The following is a 24,033-nucleotide window of genomic DNA, read 5'->3' as shown; positions in this document are numbered from 1 at the left end:
CAAAAGTTTTTTTCTTCAGGTCAAACAGTAAGAATAGTTGGTAAAGATGTGTAAATTGGCCACATGTTGCTCTAGACTTTTTAAAAGGTTTTGATCAAGTTTCTTATTTACAATTATGGTTTGGTTTCATAATAAATCTACATCTGTTTCATCAGGTTCCGACAGACAATCACTTGATAATCTGGCAGACAAAAAGTAATTGCAAGTGTTTACATAGAAAATTCAAAAGGGTAACGGATGCAATGGACAGATACACCCTCATCGGGCATGTTAGTACCATGTGTAAGAACACTTTATTACATTTCATTCCTTATATCTGTTGTCAGTCAGTGAAGCATTAATAAGTACTTACAACAAAAGCAACCCAACAAACACAAAGCAAACCGCAGTGAAGTCAGACTCCTACACTGAGAGAACTGTACAGGTGTGCTGATGTTACTTTGGAGGTGCAATAAACCTTAACTGAAATCCCATTCACACTCTTATAAACCATTTTATTTCTCAAATATAATGGATTGTTTATTCTGATCAGAGATAATCCTTTCCTGATGATTTTGTTGCTAATAAACTTAAACAGATTGTTAGTGTCTGTTAGTTTTTAGTATTACACTCATGCGTATAAGAGGTATAATCCAAGCACTAGTGTTGTAATACCTTTGTGATTTATCATGAACAGTTCATCTTCAGTGCTGAAATGAATCAGTGAGGATTTAGGAGACAAACAGTTTGATGGAACTTTTAAAGTGTAACTGGGTTTTCCAGTTTCCAGCACTAACAGGCTGTCTTGGTCAATGATGGAGGTTTGGGGAGCAGCATTGTTAAAACCCTGCTGTTCAGCTGGCCCGTGTTATTTCTTAAGGCTACTGGAGAGCCTAAAACTGATGATGCTAACAGGCTGAATAAAGGCCAAACACTTCTAATGCCAAGCTGCAACCATTTTTTGTTTTGGATACAAAGGGCTAGATTTAAAATTTCTGTTAGGCAGACACCACCAACACAAAAGTGGAGAAGGTTTCTCCTTGAAAAAAATAATTTAACTGGTTTGTTTAGAGGGAGTGACTACATTACTCAAAAGCAAGTCAGCAATAGTGGCTCCCATGTTACTATCTTCACAGGTTTATTTTTAGGTACAGGTGTAGATTTAACAAATGAATTGCTTAGTATTTGGTTATGAGGACCCTACGACCTTTTATTTTTAGGTTTTCTTGCTTGACAAGTCTTGAATATTTAGAGAGAAAAGCTTTTTGAGGCAACTGTGGTAATTTTAGTTAAGGTATGCAGTGAAACATCCTAAGCTAAACAGAGCTCGCCTGAGCTAGTCTTAATCAAAATTAAACATATTGAGGTATAAAATCAAGATTCCATATGAAACAATAATCAATACCCAAAGAAACACAGAAATTTTGGAAATTATGCTTGTCTATTTTTCCAGGGTAAGGAACTTGATTGGAAATCCAGAGTGTCACAGGGATAGGAATCATGAGGATTGATGGGATTTATAGAAAAAGGAGTGGATTTTAGAGGGGAGGCTCTAGAATGCCTATTTTTAATGAGAGATGTTTGATGTATCAAATCCTAGAGCAGCCTTGTTTGTTAAACAGTTGCAGATTTATATAAAAAATCTGCAGAGGAAATCCAGGAGATGAGGGATGAAGCAGAATTTGTGTGTGTAAGACAGCTCAGCTAGTACTGACAGCAAGATCATTTTGCTGATCCGTCGTCCATCCATAAAGTAGTTTTTATACCTGCTAAAATATAGGCCAATCCTTACCCAGTCATTTCATTGGTGAAATATTCCATTGGAGCTCCCAGCACATTGGCATTTGTGTAAAATGTCTGACTACTTTTAGCAAAAAGCTAAATGAGATACTGGTCTCCTATGTTCAATATCTAATCATTTCATATTTGTTTTACAATATAATGTATTTTCTTTTTTATCTCTTAAAAATGCCTTTACTTAAAGTATTGAACCTGCATAACTGATTGGAATGCTGTAGTACAACATTATAGAGCAGTGGCCTCAAGAAAATTTTGGTGGTCCACAGACAAATTTGGACATTATTTGCAATTTTTATGTTTTATTAAAAATAAAACAAAAATAATATTTCAATAAATTCTTATATTTTGAATGACAATTTTTGCCTTTATTGTGCACCTAATTCATGAACTGTACTAGAGATGGAAAAGGAGGTGCAGGGTGAGGTCAGTGTAGTCATAAGTTGTATGAGGAAACCGTTGCTGAGCCATACGCTTCAGTATTGTTTCCACCATTACAACGGTCACCCCGCTCCGCGAATACCGATTCTCATCCAATTGCTTTATTTTATTTGTTTATTTCTCTGATGCTCTTTTAGGTAAGTACCTTAACTGTGTATTTTCTTTAACTGTTATATTTATTGGCAACAAATAGTTTGACTTTGATAACTATCATTTCCTGTTTGGTCTTAGATTCAAACGAAATAAACTCATAATGAGTGGGAAAAAGCAAACAAATATTTTGCATTTCTTTAGTAATACCAAAGATAATACAACTAATGATAATAGTAACAATAGTAATACTTCACTTAACCGTTAGCTGATCAATGAATCAGTGCCTCCACTGTCCTTGCCAGACACCATTAGGAAGATCATTATTTTACAAGTGTATTTATCTTTTAAAAAAAAAATAATAATGGTCCACGGGATTTAAAATTATGAATTTAGTGGTCCTGTGGTGACCACTGTTAATAAAGAACCAGTCCAGACATTTCCATTGGCCTACTACTAGGCATAGTGCTGTTTCTGGGACAGAACAACTTTGCATTACCACACACAGTGCTGCCCAGTGCTATTTCTGTTACTGGGAGCTAGGCTCCCTCCTGCTCTGTTTGGGATTTTTGGTTGTGCCAGATAAAAACCAACATGACAGGTTCGGTTAAGATAAGGGCAAACTATTTACACTTTATAGTTAGCATATAAAAGAAACTTAGTTAACTCCATCAGTGCAATGACAAATAAAACAATAGGTCAAGCAAAAATATAAGACAGTGGTCATCTGATCTGACACATGCCAAGTGAACCAAGCATTGTACACCTGCTTCTGAAAATGTGAGGTTCCCGGCTGTCACTTGAAACAAGTGAAGTTCTGAATCACCGAGCAAGCATGCAGCAAGTAAAGTAAGAATACCCATTCTGCCATTGGCTCAGTGATTAGGAAAGTACTGAAGCCTATGCATCATTTTCTGGGAAAATGTGTTTTATATATGTATTTTACAACGACTGGTTTGTTTTTGGATTACATAATAAAAGAATAGTCATTGCTTACATTGTCAGCAAGGAAAGTGCCTTTGTGTGGAAACAAAAAGAGTTTGGGAGGTTTAGCCAAAGGCTTTGATTGGCTTATTGCTACATCATACTCTTTCTTTCTAAGTAGCTAGCTTCTTGATGATACTCAGTGCTCAACACAGAAATATTTTTAAGCCGGGTTTGAAGAAATTGTAGGTGGGTGGCAGCCCCTGTATTGTGACAAAAAACCTTTTAGTATCCACCCAAAAACAGCCTGGTGGGTGCTGAAAAGTGCCGGGTGGTGCACCCAGCTAAAAGGGCCTGGGGAGAACCCTGATACTGAATATAATGCAACTCTTTTACCAGACAAAAATATGTTTTTTTGATGTATATTGACAAGTGCTTGTCCCATTTACATGGTTTTTTTTTCTAATAATCAGGTGACTACATAAAATAAGAGGAACAGGTATAAAGCTTGCAGCTGCAGTAATGTACAATAATGCAGAAACCATTGGATTTTAGATACAGGTATTAGAATTTTATTTCTGTGGGTCACTGCAGTTTGGTTTTGTTTGCTCACACTCCAACACACCACAATGCAACGTCATGTGTTGCCATGAGCTGGTCCATATATGATATTTATGCCATGATCACAACATTGCATTAAGTAACACATTTGGGTATTGTCATGTGTTGGCAAGTGTTTATGCAGGCGTTTGCTAGCATTTGGAAGAAAGCTTTTATATGAAATTACATCATTCTTGTAAGCAGTTGGAGCAGTTACCTGCTCTTGAATGCATGTAAAACTGTGTGGCAATTCCTTTGCAAGCAAACACCTGAAAAAAAAGATAAGAATGAGCAAACCCATGTGTTCCACAGTACCGTCTTTTAGAGTGTGGCTAAATGTTGGTAATCACAGCGATACCACTTGTATAAACCTCTAATCTGAATCCCATAAAGCAGTAACACTGTAGACCGTTACAATCAATTGTCTTTCTGTTGAAAATCTTAGAATTATTTTATATTCTAACATAATTATCCGAGTTTACTTCCTACTGCAAGGATTCTAGGTTCACATGTTTTATTATTTTCAAAGGATATTTATTTATCCATCAATTTATAAAGAACTGATATCTTACACAGTGCTTTTTAGTCCATAGTCATATCATGTCATATGTATATATTCTATTTACATGCGTTTGTTATAATAAATTACAATCAGAAAATATTGTAATGTTAAAATACAGAGGTTACTGGAACTGAATACATGACTGGTTGCTGGGGCAGTTAATGAAATAGAATTCTGAATGTGTTTCTTTTTGTTAGATTAGGTACGGGGAGTGAATAAAAAGGGTGGTGCTTGGCAGCATTATACAAGATAGGCCTGATAAAACACAGCATTCAGGTTCAGTTCACAATAATATCACGGACATGTCAGCTCTCAACATATGCTGCAAAGATTAGAGGCAGAAGTGCTTTGTCTGTAAGTACAGTAAATATTGTGTATGTACTTTACTAAAGTGCCTGTAAACTGGCCAATAAGCTTGTGTAACAGCTACTTTGTGAGCTGCCCTTGATAGTAATTGTAAAATTATTCAACAATATTCACTTCAAATAGAATTTTATTAAATAATAATTATCTTTGTTGCCAATATATTCAATTTCAATGTCTGGCACAGAAGTGTTTGTCATTTGTTAGTCTTATATCAGTTGTTGTTGTTGGATAATGATCAACTCAATATATACTTAATATAAAAATAATACAAATAATACAAAATATAATATATATAATATAATATAAAAAATACACATAATAAAGAGCTTTCACCTGTTATCCTAACAAACACATGGAAAAAATCTCTTTTATTGTTTGCTTTCATTTATGGCCATATAGCTATGGCATATTTCACTATGTTCGGGGGTCGAGTATTACAGGACAAATTACTTTTCCATTACTTGCTTTTACTGAATTTATTTTTTATTTGTCTTTTTTATTTACTCTGTATTTTACCTACTTACTGTCAATTGTAGTTCATCGTGTAGATCTTCTATATCCTAGTGTTAAGTTAGAGCAGGTAGACTTATGGACATAGGTAGACTTATGGAGACCTTTAGTTGAAAAACCATAGTTGGGAATGCACATAATTTAATTTACTATTTTGTACGATAATTGTTTATTTAAGATGCACATATCCATCTAGTCATATAAACAATTTTGTTGTGTTCTTAGATTTGATCTAGAGAGGTTAGATTTGTAATCCGTTATAAACCCAGTTCATCCTCCCTATATTATTAAGGTGCAGTATAAATCATAACATATATAAATCAATGTTAAAAAAGCAACTTTTATCTGATTTAAATAAATGTTATTCAAGGCATTACAGGTTAAAATCTGATGGCCACTTATCAATAGGTTTAGTTTGTTGCAATCCAATAATCAGAAAGACGTGATAGAAATCTATAAGGTAGTAATTCAGTTTTAAGCAGCCACTCACAATTATAAATGCCTGCAACTCTGCTCAGGATGGGTCCTGTCACCTTTCAAAGTTAAAACATCACACCATTCTCATGAATGGTAATGGAAGTTGTATAGGTGCACTTGTAACAACTCAATAACAGTTAAGTACTGTACAAAAAACTATTTTTATTGACAGTTACTTTTACCTACAAGTTTTCATAGGTCCCCTCTTGGAATAGCTCCCCTCTTTTAGGTCAGTAGTGAAGAAGGGAGACTACCCTCTTTCAAAAAAAGTATTTCCCCGAAAATTTAACTGTTTAGATTTTTTGATGCCCACTGACAAAATCTTTGTAGGATTTTTGCTTCCAGCGATTATTTCAAATTATGGTGGGTGTGGTTGCTAATCTGTAGAGTGAAGGTTTTAGAAACCTATAGAGATTCATCAGTATTTACAATTATAGATCATTCCTGGTCTGTAAGTCATCCACAGTAAAGAATTCTCCTATGTTAGTCATAGATAATAGGGAAAGTACATGAAATACCTCTTTTGGGTAACAGCGCAGCTTCTAGTATGACTTGATTTTCTTTGCCAAGTTCGTTTATCATGCCAAGATCTCATGATATCAATACAGATGAAGAAGGAAAAAAATATTTTCAAAACATTCACACCGAAATATATCTAACTGGCCAGTGATAGCTTTAAAATCCAGATTATGCCTATCAGTTTGGTTTGAGATGTGTTTGTATAATTGCATAATTTACCAGATATTGTTCTGCCAAGGAGGAGATTAATGGTCAGTTTAGATTTTAATGATCCAGCACTAATTCTTTACTGGAAATAGACAGCTGTCTGAGATATCTAACATTTAGCACTATGTTTCTATGTGATCTACACATTGGACCTGATTTGTTAAAGCTCTTAAAGGCAGGAATGGATTTCCTAAAGTCATTTGCTGGCAAATGTTTTGAATCATGGAGCAGATCTATTCCAGGTTTGCTGGATCACCCAGCTTCACTGATGAAAGTGTATCCTTTCCAGCCTTGGGGAGCCCTATGTTGCTGTTAATATTATATTTTGCTGTTTATATATATATATACACACATTCTTTTTAATTATTAAATAATTTGTAAGTCTATTTTTTTGTCCAGTCTAAAGGGTACAGTTTACTGTGATGATAATCTCCCATGATTTATGGATTGCAGTGATTAGATGGCTGATTAGTTACCTAATTATGCTTAGTATTGTAGTGTCTTATAAGACAGAACTGCTCTCTATTTTAAATAATTGCTTACACTTCACTGTTACCTAAAAATAATAGGCCAGTTTACTGCACTTTAATTTGCTTTGTAAATCATTTATCTTTTGACAGCACTGATTATAGAATGAAAACACTATACACATACTTTGCATGAACAGAAATGAATAACCTTAAAGGCAGAGTCTAATATCTTATGTATATAGTCATAGCAGGTACAAAGTTAGTACATTAAAACCCAACTTTATTACCACATTTCCCTTTCCTACCCCTTGTTAAAAAGAAAAAATATTAAAGCAGTACTGACCCTATTCACACTCAGGGCTGCTACTCCTCCTGCAGGTTGAACAAAACCCACTATCATTAAACCCACTTCCTGTAAGCAGAGCCGGTCAAGGACATTCTCCTTCAAGGTGTCTTAAACTCACAGGAGAATGATGCAGAGAACAATATCCAGATTATTATATCATCATGTGGCACGATTCTCTGTATAATGGAGGACTACTCAATGCTGATGTAGGAAGGAACATGATCCAGTACCTTCAAATGAAATGAAGTCTAAGTATGGCTAACATTAAAGTGATACACCTAATAATCTTTTTTATTATTATTTTTAATTTTGGAGATTGTATGAAAAGAGTAAAGTATGTTATTATATGTATATTTATATATGTAGTGATATGTTTAAGTGGCACAACAGAAAATGATTAACCCAACTTTATAAAGCGCCAACATATTAGGCAGCACTGAACAATAAATAAGAGCTGCAGATGACAACCTGCATACTAGACACAGAAGAAGATCTTTACTAATACAGCTTAAAGCAACAGGGGTTCGGTGGAACCCTATGGTTCTTCCAGAGGTTGTCAGGGGTTCCATGAGTTTTAGCCAATTAGCCTTTCCTGAACTAACACTTCTTGTTAGAGCCAGTGGCATGAAACCAATAACCTTTTTTAGGTGTCCGTAAAAGTGACATGCTGACAACAAATGTTAGGGAGTAATTTTTTCCCACTAACACTAATGTATTGTATTGTGTGAAATGTAAGAGTTCCCCAAAACTTGTAAAAAGTATGAGAAATGCTGGCCTACAGTCTAAGAGGCGAAGGAGAGTAATTTACAAGAGGAGGGGATCTCCCCATAGTGTAGGGAAATCACACAACTTACATGTATCACTAAAACTGTGAGATTTCCCATAAATTATGTCCTGTTGAGAGTCAGGTAATGTTGGAACACTTTTAGGGGCCTATTTTTAAATATTTATACATTTTATACTCATGTATGCAACTTTAACTCATGATTAATTCCTTTTTTTTAAATAAATATAATGTAAAAATATGCAAGGATTTTTTCCAAAATCATGAATTACTCCAATTCTCCACACAAATTTGTATATTTTAAGTAAGTCAAAACTGGCCAGGGAACAAAAATAAATTCTCATACTGTGTTAAAAAGAACCATGTTTGTGAATAATGTAGAATGGCCAAATATAAGGTCATCCAAATTGTGTGGATGGGGGTGTTGCCTAAATTAGTCATAAATAGCATATTAAAACAGAGACAGATATTCATTAACATCATTATCACCAAAGTGTGTGCTTGATCTGGGAACTAAAGTACTTTTAACCTATTTTAAAACTTTTTAAAAGTGCATATTATATTATTTATCCTTTGTAAAAAATCAATAGAATTATATGTTTGGTGTTTTTGTGGGTGCTATAAAAATAAAAGCACAAATAAAAAAAGTTGTCAGGAACAGTAAAGAATAATAACTAAACAACAAATAGCTCAGTGAAAATGAAGATGAGGGAGTTAAAAAAAAATAGGGTTACTTTACACATATTAATAATTGAATGAATGAGAAAGTGAAGTGTAGGGAGGCTAACTCATTTAGAATGAAATTAAATAGGTTGTGCTGGGATGGTGTAATCAATGTACAAATGTGCTTTTTCAAGGATGCTTTAAGATTTAAAGCAACCTTAAAGTGAGCCAAGCGGCTTGCATTCTAAGTTTCAATTGCAAATCTGGTGTCTGGGTTTAGGATACATTTAGGAGATACACTTACACTACATTATGTAAAAAAATAAAAGTAATGCAACATAATACAACCATCACCATCACTTTATACACCATTCCATCCAGGTCAAACTCAGTCTTAAATCAGCCTAATTGATTCACAAGATTAGGTGCAAAAAAACACTACTTTACATGTACACCAGCCCTACTAATATTGACTGACCCATAAAGCAAGTGAAACCTCATTATGAACTCAGTAATTATTCTCAAGGTTATTAGTGTAAACTATAGGGTTGAATTGTACAGGTGCAGTTCTTAAATCCATGGCTGGTGGAGGGATGTTAGGAATGCAAAAGGGTAAGAGAATGGTATTGTTTGTGTATACCTTTGAAGACAGTGAGCTATATATATATATATATTTATAAGAAATTGAAGATTGCATATGGTAAACAAGAAGTTGGCAGGTATAGGAAATCATATCCTTTAATTTGTAACACAAACCGGGGTATCCAGTAAGTGTTCGCTAAGTAAACAAGCAATTATTCTACATGGGTACTTTCCACTAGGTATACATTTATTGAGCTTTCCTGCAATGCTCTCAGTCATGTTACTCCCTGTGCTACCCTAACTTAACTAATGTCACTAAACGGCATTTCTGTGAATTAATATCTATGCCTGCCTGACCACAACGATTTCTCAATGGCAATGACAATGAAAACAATATCTCCAAGTCAAATTTGTATTGTTAGGGTACAGTGTGCTGTTTGTCTTTCCATTGTGGGTTTTCTTACTCATAGAAAACAAGTCTGTTATGTAAACCAGTAAATGAATATAACTGTAAATAATTATTCAATGTGTATTTATTTTAGCTGATGTTCTAGAGTACCAGCCAGGATCCAGCTATGTAATGGCATCAAACAGAGTGTACCCAGAGCACCAGGTGAGATGTACTTGTGCTACAAATGAAACATTGAAACATCTGGACGGTTTCAATAGGAATGTGAATAGACCCATCACGATGGAGAGACTGACACTGTCCTGGATAGCCATGGACATATTTCTTAAACTTGTGGCACTCAGATTCCCTGTTTTATAAAATGAGCCTTTGGCGTTCCACATATTCAGGAAATCTCTTGTTTTACCAGGAAACCTGTGATGAGAAAATCCAAAGAATGCCATTCTTGAGCTTCCTTTTTAAAACTACTTAATGCTCATCTAGGATGTTGATCCTGGGTCTTTACTATTTACTGATCCTGAACAAATAGGAATATTGACCATCTCTGACTTCTCTAGTCAATCATCTCTTGTATATTTAAAATCATAACACAAAGAAACTCTATGGGCTCTATTTGTAAAACAGGGAATATGGCATTTCCTGGTGGGAATTATCCAGGTCCATGTGTTTCAACGTTATTTACATTATTTACCTTTCTGATGGCCCATGGGTTTCAATCTGCTTTTGCTGCTTTCTGGCTGCTGCAAGTATTTAACCAGTTACATTCTGCCGCCAACTACTTGATGTGACTTCCATATTTGATGCCATTGACAACTAAGCAGTTGGTCAGCAGATTGGCTGCTATCTGTTTACCAACCTATAGGTTGTTAATCAAAACTATAGGGCTGAATGGTGCAGATTTTGACTATGAAAGCTATAGGACTCAATTTAAATTGTATGCTTGCTCACCAAACTTTTATTTTCTGCATCCCTAACAGGATTATGATAACTTCTCAGTGTCCACATGGGATTCTAGAAGGTCTGTGACATTTCACCATGACAGAGGTAAAATATTTCTTATGCTCTATGGTAATGAAACACATAATGCAACATACAGGGGGGAATTGCTGCTCTGGCATATGAAGCATAGCAATACACATAAACACATGTAATCACATCCTGGAGGAGTCATATTGCATTCATATATCACCTAGTGATATTCTCCAATAAGCTATTCAGCTATTTTGTTGACAGGGAACTGAATCAGGATGATCCAAAAGGTGTGACATTGTGCTAGCTTGCTGATATATCCCAATTCAATCGTAATAATGTTCATTTTAAGCCTTTTATGTACAACCAGAAATCAATTTGCTTACCATATGATTTATATCATTTTATTTGCCTTCGTCTGTGTTACCTATATGTTACATAACTTTGATATGGATAACTTGTAACTGAAGTTTAATGAAATGATCATCTTATTTTACAGACTGCAACTGCTGCTTCAGGAGGAAATGTTTCTGCATCACTGGCATAGTGCTACTCACCCTGGGAGCAATCTCTGCCTTTATCACTTTGGGGGTCATCTTTGGGATTCCTAAAAATGAAAGTAAAGAAAACTGCATCTTTTAACTAAACCTAAAAGTAGTCAATACAACACACCCCATATATATATATTTGTGATTGTGAGAAAGTCCAACTTTTTACTTATTTATTACAATATTTATTACATGACTGTTAAGACCAGATAACAGCAGGTACTGGGTGGAATCTTTATCTTACTATCAATTATAGAGAAATGGTAGGATACCAGACACAAAGTGTCTGCCTACATTTGTTATAGTGATGTAATAAAGAAAAAAAGTTTATGGTAAAGTCAAAAAGCCAAACTTCCTACAACTTCTAAACACATGTGACAAAAGTAAAACCATGACCTGCTCTACTAAGAGGCAAATAATTATTAGGGGTTAACAATGACCTGTCCTTCTAAATGTACAATTCTGGTGCTGAGAAAGAACAACTTTACTCACAGCTCTATATTTGGGGTTGGTGTGGGCTTATGGGAGCAGTGAATGGGAAATTTATCTGACACTACCAGAGGCAAACACAATTAGGATTACTTTAACCTCTGATGTCCTTAGGATTCATTCACTGTCACCAAAGGACAGAGAAAGAGCTAAAGCGCTAAAAGACACTAATGGGAAAAAAATAAATTAGCAAAATAAATTGGCAAAATGTGCCTACTCATTACTGGAAAGGAATGAACAATCCCAGTGGGACAGCAGTGATATTCTAGAGCTCAAGGCTAGGGAAGGGCTTAACCCTCCTTACAGGTATCACCCCTACATTCTATACTAGCTCATTGAAACTGTATTAAAATCTGCATTCCTGACATAAACTTTGATTTACAGAAAAACTACACTGGGTTTTTAAAATTATTTTTTTCACTTGTGGCATTTTTGCAAATGTGTCCCAACCTTACCTAGCAATTATCACGACAACACTATGTTCAAGGACTTTACATTAAACTTGGAAAACTGACACCTATAGCTACACAAATTGTAATCAATGGGTGAATTTGTAGTTGGCCCAATTTTGAACAGCAACTCTAGCAAGGGAAAGAACGATGAAGAAAGATTAGGACAGAATGAGGGCCATAATGCAAGATTGCAGATGCCCCTCCAACGCCCAGCAAACACCTTTAGCACAGGTATTTATTTGCAGATAAAAATTATTCTGTTACAAAAAAACAAAAAAAACATTAAAGTGAAGGAAAAAAAGAAAAAGATAAAAAATAAATAATTACCTTCTTGTCTTGGTTAATTGGCCCAACAAAAGTCAAATTAGAAATCTGACTGCATTCAATTCTTCTTACTGGTTTCCTGATATAGTACTATACAGAGGTTGAAGTAATAATAATAATAATATATTAGTGTGTGTGATATCCAGTTTGTGACAATAATATATCAATTGCTCTGTTTTCAGATTCATATACCCGAGAGTGCAGAACTTCTCTTGGTAGGGCCGGCTTTTTGTGTAATGACCGGACAACTTGTATAGGAGCGTCGGCACTTTGTGATGGGCAGGTGGACTGCAGCAATGGAGAAGATGAATCTAGAACATATTGTAGTGCGTTTGAAAGATATGATTTTCGACAAGTAACATTACAACGTTAATAGGCTAAATTCAGATTTTGAATACTTTGTCTATTTTATTCTTCTACTTTACATTTGATTTTTAAACTGATTTCCCTGACTTTCTAACCAGCTTTAGTGATAATTGATTTTCACTGAATTTTTTTTAATTGTGAAAACAAGGTTTATACAGTAAAATCAACAGTAAAATCAAACAAAAAATTGCCCATTAATAATGATCATTAATTATAAATCCCATTTTACCAACAGAAGTTACAATGGCAACAATAGTTCCATGACACTAAGTCCAGCATTGACAATTCTCCACATTTCCAGGAGCATAGAAATTATCTGGAATATAAACATTTTTTATTTATCTACACAGTATAGCTTTCTAGTAAAACCTTAAATTGGAAAGCCAATCAAAACTGTAATTGAATTATTTGTATAGCATACAGGAGGGCTAGAACCTCAGACAAATTTTTATTTCTGAATATATCAATGTTGAGGACAGTGATCTGTAGGTCCTGGTCAACAATATGGAAAGTCAGCTGCCAAAGAATTAATGCCCCTTACAACTTTAGGGGTTTCCCATTGAGATGCACAATAAGGACATTTCAACGGGCTTTGGGCTTGCATTCACATCTTCAGTATGGCCACAAACAGGTTCTACATATATTACATTGCAAAGCAAAATCTGCTTAAAGCAAACAAAAGCCAGCAACCCAGGCCCTGACAGACATTCTACACATTCCTAGTCTATCTAAAACTGGCAATATGATGGGTTCAATTTTACTTTTCTGTACAGTAGTGTAGCGTTGCCAGCCAATAATATCAAGTGTTTTTGATTGTTTTTGCAACGTTTGTATGTAACCAATAATACACATAAATTATATACAATATAATATATTTCATTTGCTTTACAAACAAACGTTAAATACATGACAAAGCACTCTAAGTCAGAAACAGGAGCTATGACAGGCTTTGGGTTTGTGTTGATGGCAGTTTGACATTTCCATGTGTTTCAGATCATTCAGGACTCATTAGCAGGTGCATTTTACCTGCAGCCAACTTCCTTCTCACCTGCATTGAACCTGCTTTTGTGGGTTTTTACATACAGATTTATGTAAATGGAAAACCCACCTGAAGCCAACAAAAGCCTATTGACCCAGACCCATGGAAACACCGTGATAAGGAAGTTTGCTTTGCAGCTCACTTTGTCTGTTTGAAATCCCTAGCTGATCCCTCTGATGGAGTATGAATCACAAATGAAATAGATAAATATATGGTAATTGGAGACTAGACTTTCATCTGCTGGCTAGATAGAAGATTATACAATATGTAATATTCCATAATTATCTAAATTATACAAAATATATTTTTAATGTTATTCCTATTTTAAAAAGTATATACAAAGTGCCACACATTATCTTTAGCAGAAATTAGTAATTAAATTGAGGTGCGTTACGTTGTTTTTTAAATTTACCACCATATTTTTTAAAGACCTTTTTTACAACTCTCTGATGTTTTCCTCTTTTTGTTTAATCTGTTTTTATTTTTTTTCTCCCAGGCAATTTACCTAATCAGCTTCCAGAAGGAATGATATTCAGATGTGCCAATAGGAAAATGTGGACGTATTCTGACAAAGTGTGTGACAATAAGAATGACTGTGGGGATTGTTCGGATGAATCAGGTACGGTATATATTGAATAAATTACATACAAACATAATTGGGTAAACTGAATTAAACTTGAATTATCTGTCTACTGCTGATGGTGAACACGATCAAAGGAGTGTTTAGATTTGACTGGACTGCATAGCTTAAAGGACAACTGTGTGTTTAATATAGTTGTCCTTGAATTAAACCTTCCACCTATTTGTTCCAATAGATGAACTTGACTCAAGTTTATTCCAATGGTTATGCGATGTCAGCTGAATTTACAATTGCTGCCTGTATATCTGCATAGTGAGATCTGCACTGTTGTCTCTAATGCTAGTCTCAGTTAATTTGGATTTAGATTTGGTGATGAGTAGCTTGGAATATCAGTGATCATGTGATTGATAGAACGATTAACATAAAAAATATAAATTATAAAGAAAATATAAAAAGATTTAAAGAAAACCTATAGTTGGAGAAATTATTACCTGCCATAATTTTTCTCCTCCGTCATACTGCTCCTCCTAATTCTTTTCCTTCTGTGTATTCCTTCAAAGCCAGAGGATCATCAAAACAGCTCCACACCTGCGACAAAACCATTGCTGACTTCCTTCTTAAACTGCTAAATATACATCACACACATATTTTTTCTGGGACCTTTTAGATGGTCCAGTGATATCATATTTGCTTAACTTTTATTTTCCATTGGTGGAAGGGGGGTTGGAATTGCTCATGCTTTTTAGGGCTATCCTGTACTATGACCAATATTCTAGCTGTATCCATCTCCATTGCAGGTGGAGCTTTAGATTGTATTTAATTTTCTACTAGAGTTTACATGTAAACCAAAAAGTTTTTGTTGCAATTGATTTTATCATACACATACATTTTTTAGCATTACGCTGCCCTCCCTGTCCGGGCTGGAGATGTAACACGGTATTCTTTGCTGACTGTGACTGTATTCCGAAAACACGTTGCAATGACACAGTCCAGGACTGCAAAGACTGGAGTGATGAAACATTCTGCAGATGATATGAAGTCTGAACTGAATCTACTAAAGGTGTCCCTAACCAAGAAAAAGAGAATGGGGTCCCTGTTCATAGCTCCAAACAGCTAAATACTAAGAACACATTTCTACTGTGGCAATGGGATTTGGAATCCATGCTTAACACAAACACAAATTCTGCCATAAATACAAAGTGAAGATTAAAATTAGGTCTCAATATAAAATATAAAAAGAAACTTGCTTGTATAGAACATAAAATCCCTATTGCAGGGTCATTGCTGTCTCACATAGAAACCCTGATATAAACAGGTCAGTAATAATTTGTCCAAGAGTTAAACTAGTAGGATGTTAAAATGTGACTGGTAATACAGAGCGTAGAGAACTTCCCTGACATTGCCATTTTATTATGTGCCAGTAAAACTGCCACATATATAGCAAATTATACCAAATATATGCTAAAAAAAAGTGTAAAATAAAAAATTTTTATATATCAAAAGCAGGATTTGGTGTCAGAAAAAAATCACATGGTAAAATGATCAGTATATCCAGAATTTTTATGCCAATCTCATTTCCTCTCAAATCCTTCTATTAAGAGGACCAATCAAATTAGGGCGTGTTCACCAATATATCATTGAAAATGATATTTATAACAACTGAAAACAATATAACACTTGAAAACTTCATTAGATCAGCTTCAGCTACCTCTGCCTACAATTTCCACTTTTCCCTCTAAACATAAAGTAACCTCCACTTTGTACAATGACAAAAGGGGAACTTTATCCAGATGTAGGGCACTATGTATGACATTTTTACTAAGGTTCTGCCACTGATCTCTATCAGAGTTGACACAATGTATTTATTATTGTATAGTATATTTTAACTTACATGGTGAAATAAAATATATTTCAATAGTTTGTAATGTATGTTTGCCCAGGTCTATGGTGTCTCCCAACGGCATAGTCATTAAAAATGTACATTTACTATGCAATATGGGAAAAATAGGTATGCCTAGAGATGTGCTTTATTAGACTGAGAAAAACAAGAAATAATATTCTAAACACTAAGAATGTCTGACACCCAGAGAAACCAAGCTACTACTGGTAATATGAACCAAGTTATCTCATTAGGTCTATACTGCCCAAAATAAAAGAATCCTTTACTGTACTTAGGCTCTCACTGATGGCTGAGTTCCTGGCAGGACCAGGTGCAGAAAAAAAACATACCTTAAGGATCAGGCAACTTACAGACACTTCAGATTTTAAAAACACATTGCTGCCTAAAATAAAATGCAGCCACCACATGTAGACCCTGGGACATAAAATGTTGCTCTTTGCATTTGATAAATCAAGGATGAATCTAAATCAGATATAGATGGGTCTGGGATGCATATTTACACATTTTAGAAGCTTATATATGTAAGGAGCATGTAAAATCAGCTTTGATATAGCATCACAGCACAAGCTGCCATGCACAAATATTGGTTGAAAAGCAATCTATTCATAACATTCCATCTTTCATCCATCTTTATTTTTTGAAAATGTCCCATTCTAAGTGCAACCTAACCCGAGTGGAAGTGGTAACACAGGTGAGACTTTTTAATTACTAAATCCAATGTAGGTGCTTGAAACATTTATTCTGCCCTATAATATAAAATATGGGCTATAGTATCAGCTTTGGAGAGGTGTTAGAATGTCTAATGAAAACATTTCAAATAAGAGTCAAGCTACATTGTGTGAAATGTATTTATGTCCTTAAATCCTCTTTAGGTTATTAGTTACATGCTGTAGCCACAATTCTGCTAGGCAGTGCTCTCAAATCACAATGCATTTATTTAGTATGTGCCTTGTATGATGTTTTCAACATCTGTGTCAGTTTCAGAATTTACCATAAACAGCTGCAATTCAGGCACCAATAGTAGGATCAAATGTAATATTGCCACCCTTAAAGTTTAGAAAAGGTGGTGCAATAGTGCTGGGACCTGCAGGTTGTGTCCCCCCCACCAGCAATAAAGGGTGTATTGGCAAAGAAGAATGTAACTTTTTGTCTTTATCTCTGTAAGGAACAAGTAGGTACATAATACTTGTGTATTGATATTGGAATAGCTGCTGTTTAAACATTATACCATGTTTTGTTCCAAAAATGTTTGCAGAGAGTAAATAAGCCATGATGTCTGTTGGGAGATCAGCCAATCCCATCAACCATAGAGAACACTAGAACACATTAACATATGATCAATCTTTATTTCTGTTGTCTTCAGTTCAGCTGGGCCGCAATGGCAAGGGGTCTGCACAGAAAGTGACTGAAGCGAGCTGCTACATATTGAGCATATTAAAAGGAATTCAACTTTAATCTCATTGGGTCAAAAACAAAAAGCACAAATAGATAAGTCACAATATAAAATAGCAGCTCTGTTCAGTTTTCAGCTCCATAGTGGTTTTGGTTTAGACGGACTCATTCTTTGAGGCTTCGTCAAAGTTCTCAACTAGTTCTGCAAAACAAACGAAAAACAAAATCAATACAGATGAAAACCACATTAATAATAAGTATGCCAACAACACATTAGACAAAAGCCTAAAACCAATTACACACAGTTTAAGATTGTTATCAGCTAAAGGATTTGTATTTCTATCCATCCAATCCCTAGGTTAAACAGTTTAGCCAAACACAGGCAGTCTGGAGACATGTCTTTTCCACACTACAACCCCTATGTAATGGGACAGCGCTGTGTAATATGTTGGCACTATACAAATACTGTTTATTAGGAATATACTTCAGTTACCACAGTTCTCCTCTACGACTAACTGGACCATGAGGGAAAAGCAGCATATTGATGAAACTTTACACCTTCTATTATCATGTCCTTTTTTGGTACATTAACCCTGTGTTGCTTTTTACATTCCCCAAATTACAGCAATGATGTACAAAGACTGCAAGAGGCTCATACACTCGCACGGTTAGCATTTACCAAATTATGTTTGTTCTACATTGATGTATACAGAGCCCAATTGGGCCCCTACAATTGTTAAACAGCATACATAATGTAGGTTTTAAATCCCTCAGCTGCTGATTTCATGTAACCCAGCACCAATTATTCAAATTACAAAAAAATGATTACAGATATAGAACAAACTTACCAGGAACGTCATCATCCTCTTCCTCTCCAGTTGCAAGTGGTGCTTTGCCATCTACAGCTAGAATAAAACAAACAATGGTTAATACAGGGAAGAAGTTTTTATAATGCTAATCTTTATCAAACAGTCAATTTAACCTTTACAAATATTTATTATAATTATATATATTTTCAATATTTGAATATTTATTTGTATTTGACTCAATACAGCTATTTTGTATGAATCCAATACAAAACTATTTGAGTTTCCTGCTGCTAAGTCCCGGCCGCACCGACGTCACTGCATTATGTGACTGGAGATCGGAGGAGGCAGTTGTGTCCCCAGGACCTGTAGGGACTAGCAGGGCGCCAGGGGACAGTGATGTAGTAGGGCAAGTGAGCTTTCTTTCTGCTTTTAGGTAACCGGAGTGACTCGGGAATAGCGATTTTTGCATGTAAAATCGACCCCAAGTCAGACTCGGGAATACCGCTAGAGGGGTTAAGGGGCAAATAGAAGTCAACATTATTATATTCTGTATATCACTGCCCAGATGCAGCCCAACCACAGGCAGTGTAATAAATGAGTAATATTTTTTATTACTATACTCTTGTTAGTGTAGGACAATGCACAGCAGACCCAAGCTAATTACAGTTTATGACCTATACAAAATCACCACCAGCGAATAAATGAATCATGTAAATCAATAGAAGTTTAGAAAATTCCACCCAATAGCATAACTATCATTACTGCTACAACAGATAGATTGTAATGGAGCTTTATTTGCTGCAGCTGGAGGCTTTCCTTTTCAATGAGAACAAGGTCTACAAAGTATACTAAAAGCCTGTAAATATGGCTCTAAAATAATGTTAAGCACACTATCTACCCTAGGGCATGGGGAGTATTTTTACAAGTGTGGAAATAGGGGGAAAAAAACGTGGAAAACTGGTTGTGATCTGAATGAGGTTATATTTATAAAAGTGGAGACCAGTGTTGTTCACTGACAATCAGAATTTGAAAAATTGACAACAGCATGTGAATTGTAACAAAGTGCTCACAAACTCCATGAACCTCAATGCAGCAACTGTTTGGTACCAGTTCTAGACACAATCTCTACTTTAGAAAGTAGCGCTTTGTACCCTATTGACTTTCCTTGCTGCCACTTAAAGCTGCTAAAGTGTCAATAAGATTGAAGAGCAGAGGGAGGCCGATTAACACTTTATAAATCTAGTGATCAGCATTATTATTTCAATAGCAGTAATTGTAAATGTGGTGATCAGGCTGAACGCTGGTATTCTTCTCTGCTGATTGCCATTGTTATATCTATAGTGAACTGAAAACTAACTGGCAAAACTGCATTGTTCCCAAAGCAAGTAAGCAACAGAGTCACCTGTTTTGGTGACTGCCTAAGACATGTCAAGCCAAAAAGTTGTGTGGGACTGAAGAGCAACAAACTATCCAACTAAATATCCAGATGTCTAGGGCAGTTCTTTAAATCTTTACATCAGAGTCCACTTTATAAATCAGCCTTACATTTATGGTGCCACATTCAGAGTTATCCTGAGCCTTGACAGCTATTTGGATCACTCATAAAAGCTGCAAACTCCAGGCTGCCACGATGGGTGGGAGCTTGTTTACATGCCACTGCAATAAGAGCAGGAGCTGCACAAGGGTTCAAGGTGGCTATTTTGCTGACCAGATGGGAATTTTAGATATGGACACAGATTTTAGTGACTTGCTTTTTCTTTATTCTTCCATACTATTTTCTACCCTATTTATTTCTGTTTTAGCCACATTTAAATATATTCACATGCCCATTTTTCAAAAAGAAAGGTATTACCAAATAATGCCACCATCTAAACACTAACTGTTCTATAGAGAGAACAAACACTAACAATGGCCTACAGGACTAATAAAAAAGCATTTGCAGTTTTCTGAGCACATTAGTAGGTGTTAGATTATTTTCGGTAACAAAAAAAAAACATTTTAGATTTCAATGGAAATCTATACGTTAAAGCTCTGTTTGCTAATCGTTTAATGTTGGCTGCCTTTTCTTGTCCTTTGACCTAGACATCTCACTACATGGTGCTAGAGTCAGTGGCCAGTTAAAACAGCGATTTAATTTTTACCGGAGTATTGTGCTAATTTAACCTGTAATAACATCTTAAAGACAGCAAACCCAACTCAAGGACCTTATTACTGCTGCATTTACTTACATTGTTTTGGCAGGGCCTCTGCAAGTCTTCGCAGGCTGGTGAGGCTGTCTGCTCCAAGCTGGTTCAGGATGCTGGGCAACATCTCTGTAAGCTGTTTGGTCTCAGCGTGACCAGTAATGGTGAAGGTGTTGGCAGCCAATGAAGCCTGAACTTTGGGATTGTTAAAGTGAATAACTGTCCCTTGGTTTGTAAACATGTTGACCTACAAAGATATAATTAAGACATTACTGTAAAACACAACATTCTTAGCCCACTGGTGCATGTTCCATCCTTATATAATGGTGTTCTCTACATAACCGAGAAAGCCTGCCCATCCTGCTGGATTGAGGAGTGTGACATAATAAAATTTTGTTTTTCCACCCTCTAAACATGCATGACATTATCCAAGAACCCTAATAGGTGATATAGAAAGTTATCCAATTTTTTTGGAGGGTTTACTAACATGTAGATGTAAAGGTTAAAAAAAAAATCAAAAAAAAAATCTATCTGCTCATTTAATTAAAAGCCTCAAATTATATGACCTTTAATTATATGTCCCAAAGTTTGTGCATTAGCATTACAAGAAAATGTTAAGGTTTTGAAGCATTTTTAATGTAAACATCAGTACAATAAAAAAATATATGTAATGCACATGTATCCACCTAGCTATACTGCACTGTTTTTTTTCTGGCAGATTGTGTAAAAGGGAGGAACATGTTGCAATGATGGCAGAACCTCTAATATTTCAGAACAAAAGAACTCACCTCTTCTATTCCAGAGATATTATTCACACCCAACTTTTTCAAAGAGAACTGTAGTTTCTTGTCATCTGCAGTAGCGGTTCTGTGGACAACCTTCTTCTTTCTACGGGCAGTTCCCTTTAAAGAGTGAAAACAAATATTATTTGAATAAGTATGAATTTAAAGCATTTATTACCCTATCCATTATCTGACAAGAGAAGAAGCCCATCTGCGTAATGTTTTGTTACAATCTAACCTCGGCTTTTAACTGTTTTCTAATAACTCAATGCAAGCATAGAATCAAGGAAATAAAGAGAACAGGGCAACAGATTTTTCTGTATAAACTTTTATCATATGAACAAACTGTTATTTCTTTCCTGCACCCCAAGATTAAGTCATGTCCCTCTGCTCTAGAAGAAATATTTTTAGTGGCTAATGAGGAGAAATCAGAAATGAGAAAACTAGAACCGTAAACAAGGTTTCTATTTCTTTAACAACTTACCTTTCCACCAATGCGCACTTGTGCTTGCAGTTTGGCTAACTTTTCTTGATTCATGATTGTTTCTTTCATCTAAAACAAGAAGTAAAAACCACGCTGTAATATGTCCTTTAATAAAATCACATATTTTGACAGTCCAGTACTATATGGACCATGTGTGCACTCTGAGGGTGCAGATAAAAACAAGATAAACAGCCCCCTGGTATTTAACTTAACCAACAAAATCCACCATTTCTCCTCTCATTGCCTCACAAGACACTACAGGATATACAGGCAGGACACAGAATACAGCAAGTGAGCAGATAGTTGACACATCAAGAAGGGTCAGGGTTTGAAAACACCTAAAAGGTAAAATGTATACATGCAGTTCAGTTCCAGGGTGGGCTTTGCTTACAAGTGACCCTGTGATGGCAGAGACACTAAAAACAACAATAGGGTCCAAACACTATAATGGGAAGAAAAACTGCCAAGTTGCTAAGATCATGGATGCAGAATTTCTATGAATTCTCCACTGTAAAAGAATTAAAACTGGTAACGGCTTAACTAAAAAAAAAAAAAGTAAACACGTACAGATTAGTGCTTTCCTGGTCATGTTTTAGATGTAGGGAAGGGATTTACCTCCTATCAAGTGGTTGTGTAATATTAGTGATTATTATAGAGATCACCTGTGCACATAGAGGGATTTTAATATCAGCGAAACAAAGTGAATCTTGAATTGTTCATAGAAGAAATGTGGAGAAACTGGATTATCAAGCTATTTGTTTTGGAGAAAGACTTACCAGGGGAACTCTCACTTTTGAAGATTTCCACTAATTTCCTGTTGGGTCTCTGGGACAAGAAGGTGAGCGATCTTTTAGCAAAAGTTCATAGAATGCTTAAAAAAAAAACCTGCAAGGAGATTGACTCCTCTCTGCTCTAACCAACGATTTTGTCTACAGACACAGAATAATATACAAAAAGCAAAGAGGGGAATACACAATCATACAAGCTGAACTCAGCTCCTGCTGTATGCATGTTCTGTGGCCCTAGGACCTCCCCACAATACAATGTAATACAATGGCTGATACAAAGGCAAAATCTTCTAAGGAAACCAACTGCATTTGTATTGTATCAAATGATCCTTTAATAAATACATTACATTGTATGAAAATCACAGAACATGGGGGTTGAAGAATAGAGAGTAATGAGGGCTGAGAACAGGTGTGGCCATCTGTCACACAACCAGTCATTACTAAAATCCAGGCAAGGAAGCCAATCTGTAACGTCCCATACAACTATTATTTCTATTTTTATTCATCAGCTAAATATTGCCTTGATATACTAATCCTATTCAGACAATTGTTAATGCTGAAAACATTCCAGGGCTATTTTACCATTCTTCAGTTTGTGCATTATTCTGATCACACAGACATGGGTACTTGTGCTGCTTCCAGTCCCTCACCAAAATATCCCATTCATTCCTACAGAGAGGCCCAACCATGGTAATGAATAGACTTTCCTGTATTAGGAGTGAAATATAGGATAAGCGGATTCATTATTTGCTGCTATCAGAGTATAATGATCATATTAATACTGATCTATAAGGAATGACCTGCTTGAGGGGGTGCAGAATAAAGGTATGAGAGTAGAAGCAGATCAATAGAATACAAATACTAATACTATGAATGAATATAAGAGGTGATGGGAAATTTGGGGAAGATCACACTGAAGGGAATACTGCAGGGGGATGGAGCACAGACAATCCACCATCACAGCAACAATGATAGGATGGAAGCACATGGGGCACGGACCACTGCCAGTGAGCCCACAGCCATTGCCACTAAATAGCCCCCACAGCCCCTCCTCCAATAACCCCTCAACATGACCCCTCATAACCCCCAGGCATCCCCCCCTCAGCCAGCCATATCCCCCCCCCCTAAATAGGCCCTACAGCCCCAGGCATGGCCCCCAATAGCCCCCCAAAAGCCTCATGAGCCTTGGATCCTGGTGGGCC

At 35.7% G+C, this 24,033-nt stretch overlaps 2 protein-coding genes across 2 annotated transcripts in view; one reads left to right on the top strand and one right to left on the bottom strand.

The window, feature by feature from the left end:
- Positions 1-4,688: 4,688 nt before the first annotated feature.
- LOC140332579 (low-density lipoprotein receptor class A domain-containing protein 1-like) lies at positions 4,689-15,735 on the top strand. Its single transcript, XM_072413796.1, has 7 exons — positions 4,689-4,747; positions 9,860-9,930; positions 10,704-10,770; positions 11,195-11,314; positions 12,691-12,834; positions 14,410-14,532; positions 15,389-15,735. The coding sequence occupies exons 2-7, from the start codon at positions 9,898-9,900 to the stop codon at positions 15,523-15,525; spliced, it is 624 nt and encodes a 207-aa protein (XP_072269897.1). The 5' UTR covers positions 4,689-4,747; positions 9,860-9,897; the 3' UTR covers positions 15,526-15,735.
- A 1,984-nt stretch (positions 15,736-17,719) lies between these two features.
- BTF3 (basic transcription factor 3) overlaps positions 17,720-24,033 on the bottom strand; it is a 6,836-nt gene continuing 522 nt past the window's right edge. Inside the window, exons 2-6 of the mRNA XM_072416253.1 lie at positions 22,044-22,112; positions 21,566-21,679; positions 20,823-21,024; positions 18,634-18,690; positions 17,720-17,987 (exon numbers count right to left, since the gene is read on the bottom strand). Of these exons, the coding sequence (XP_072272354.1) occupies positions 17,941-17,987; positions 18,634-18,690; positions 20,823-21,024; positions 21,566-21,679; positions 22,044-22,112 (489 nt within the window). The 3' untranslated portion in view covers positions 17,720-17,940. The remainder of the gene's footprint in view (positions 17,988-18,633; positions 18,691-20,822; positions 21,025-21,565; positions 21,680-22,043; positions 22,113-24,033) is intronic.

This window comes from Pyxicephalus adspersus, chromosome 6, assembly GCF_032062135.1.
Source record: "Pyxicephalus adspersus chromosome 6, UCB_Pads_2.0, whole genome shotgun sequence".
Taxonomy (NCBI): domain Eukaryota; kingdom Metazoa; phylum Chordata; class Amphibia; order Anura; family Pyxicephalidae; genus Pyxicephalus; species Pyxicephalus adspersus.
This window is presented reverse-complemented; position numbering and strand designations above follow the sequence as displayed.

Coding starts and splice junctions, on each gene's coding strand:
- LOC140332579 (XM_072413796.1), top strand. CDS start 9,898: ATGGCATCAAACAGAGTGTACCCAGAGCACCAG. Junction 9,931..10,703: donor GAGTGTACCCAGAGCACCAG/GTGAGATGTACT, acceptor CATCCCTAACAG/GATTATGATAACTTCTCAGT. Junction 11,315..12,690: donor TGGGATTCCTAAAAATGAAA/GTAAAGAAAACT, acceptor CTCTGTTTTCAG/ATTCATATACCCGAGAGTGC.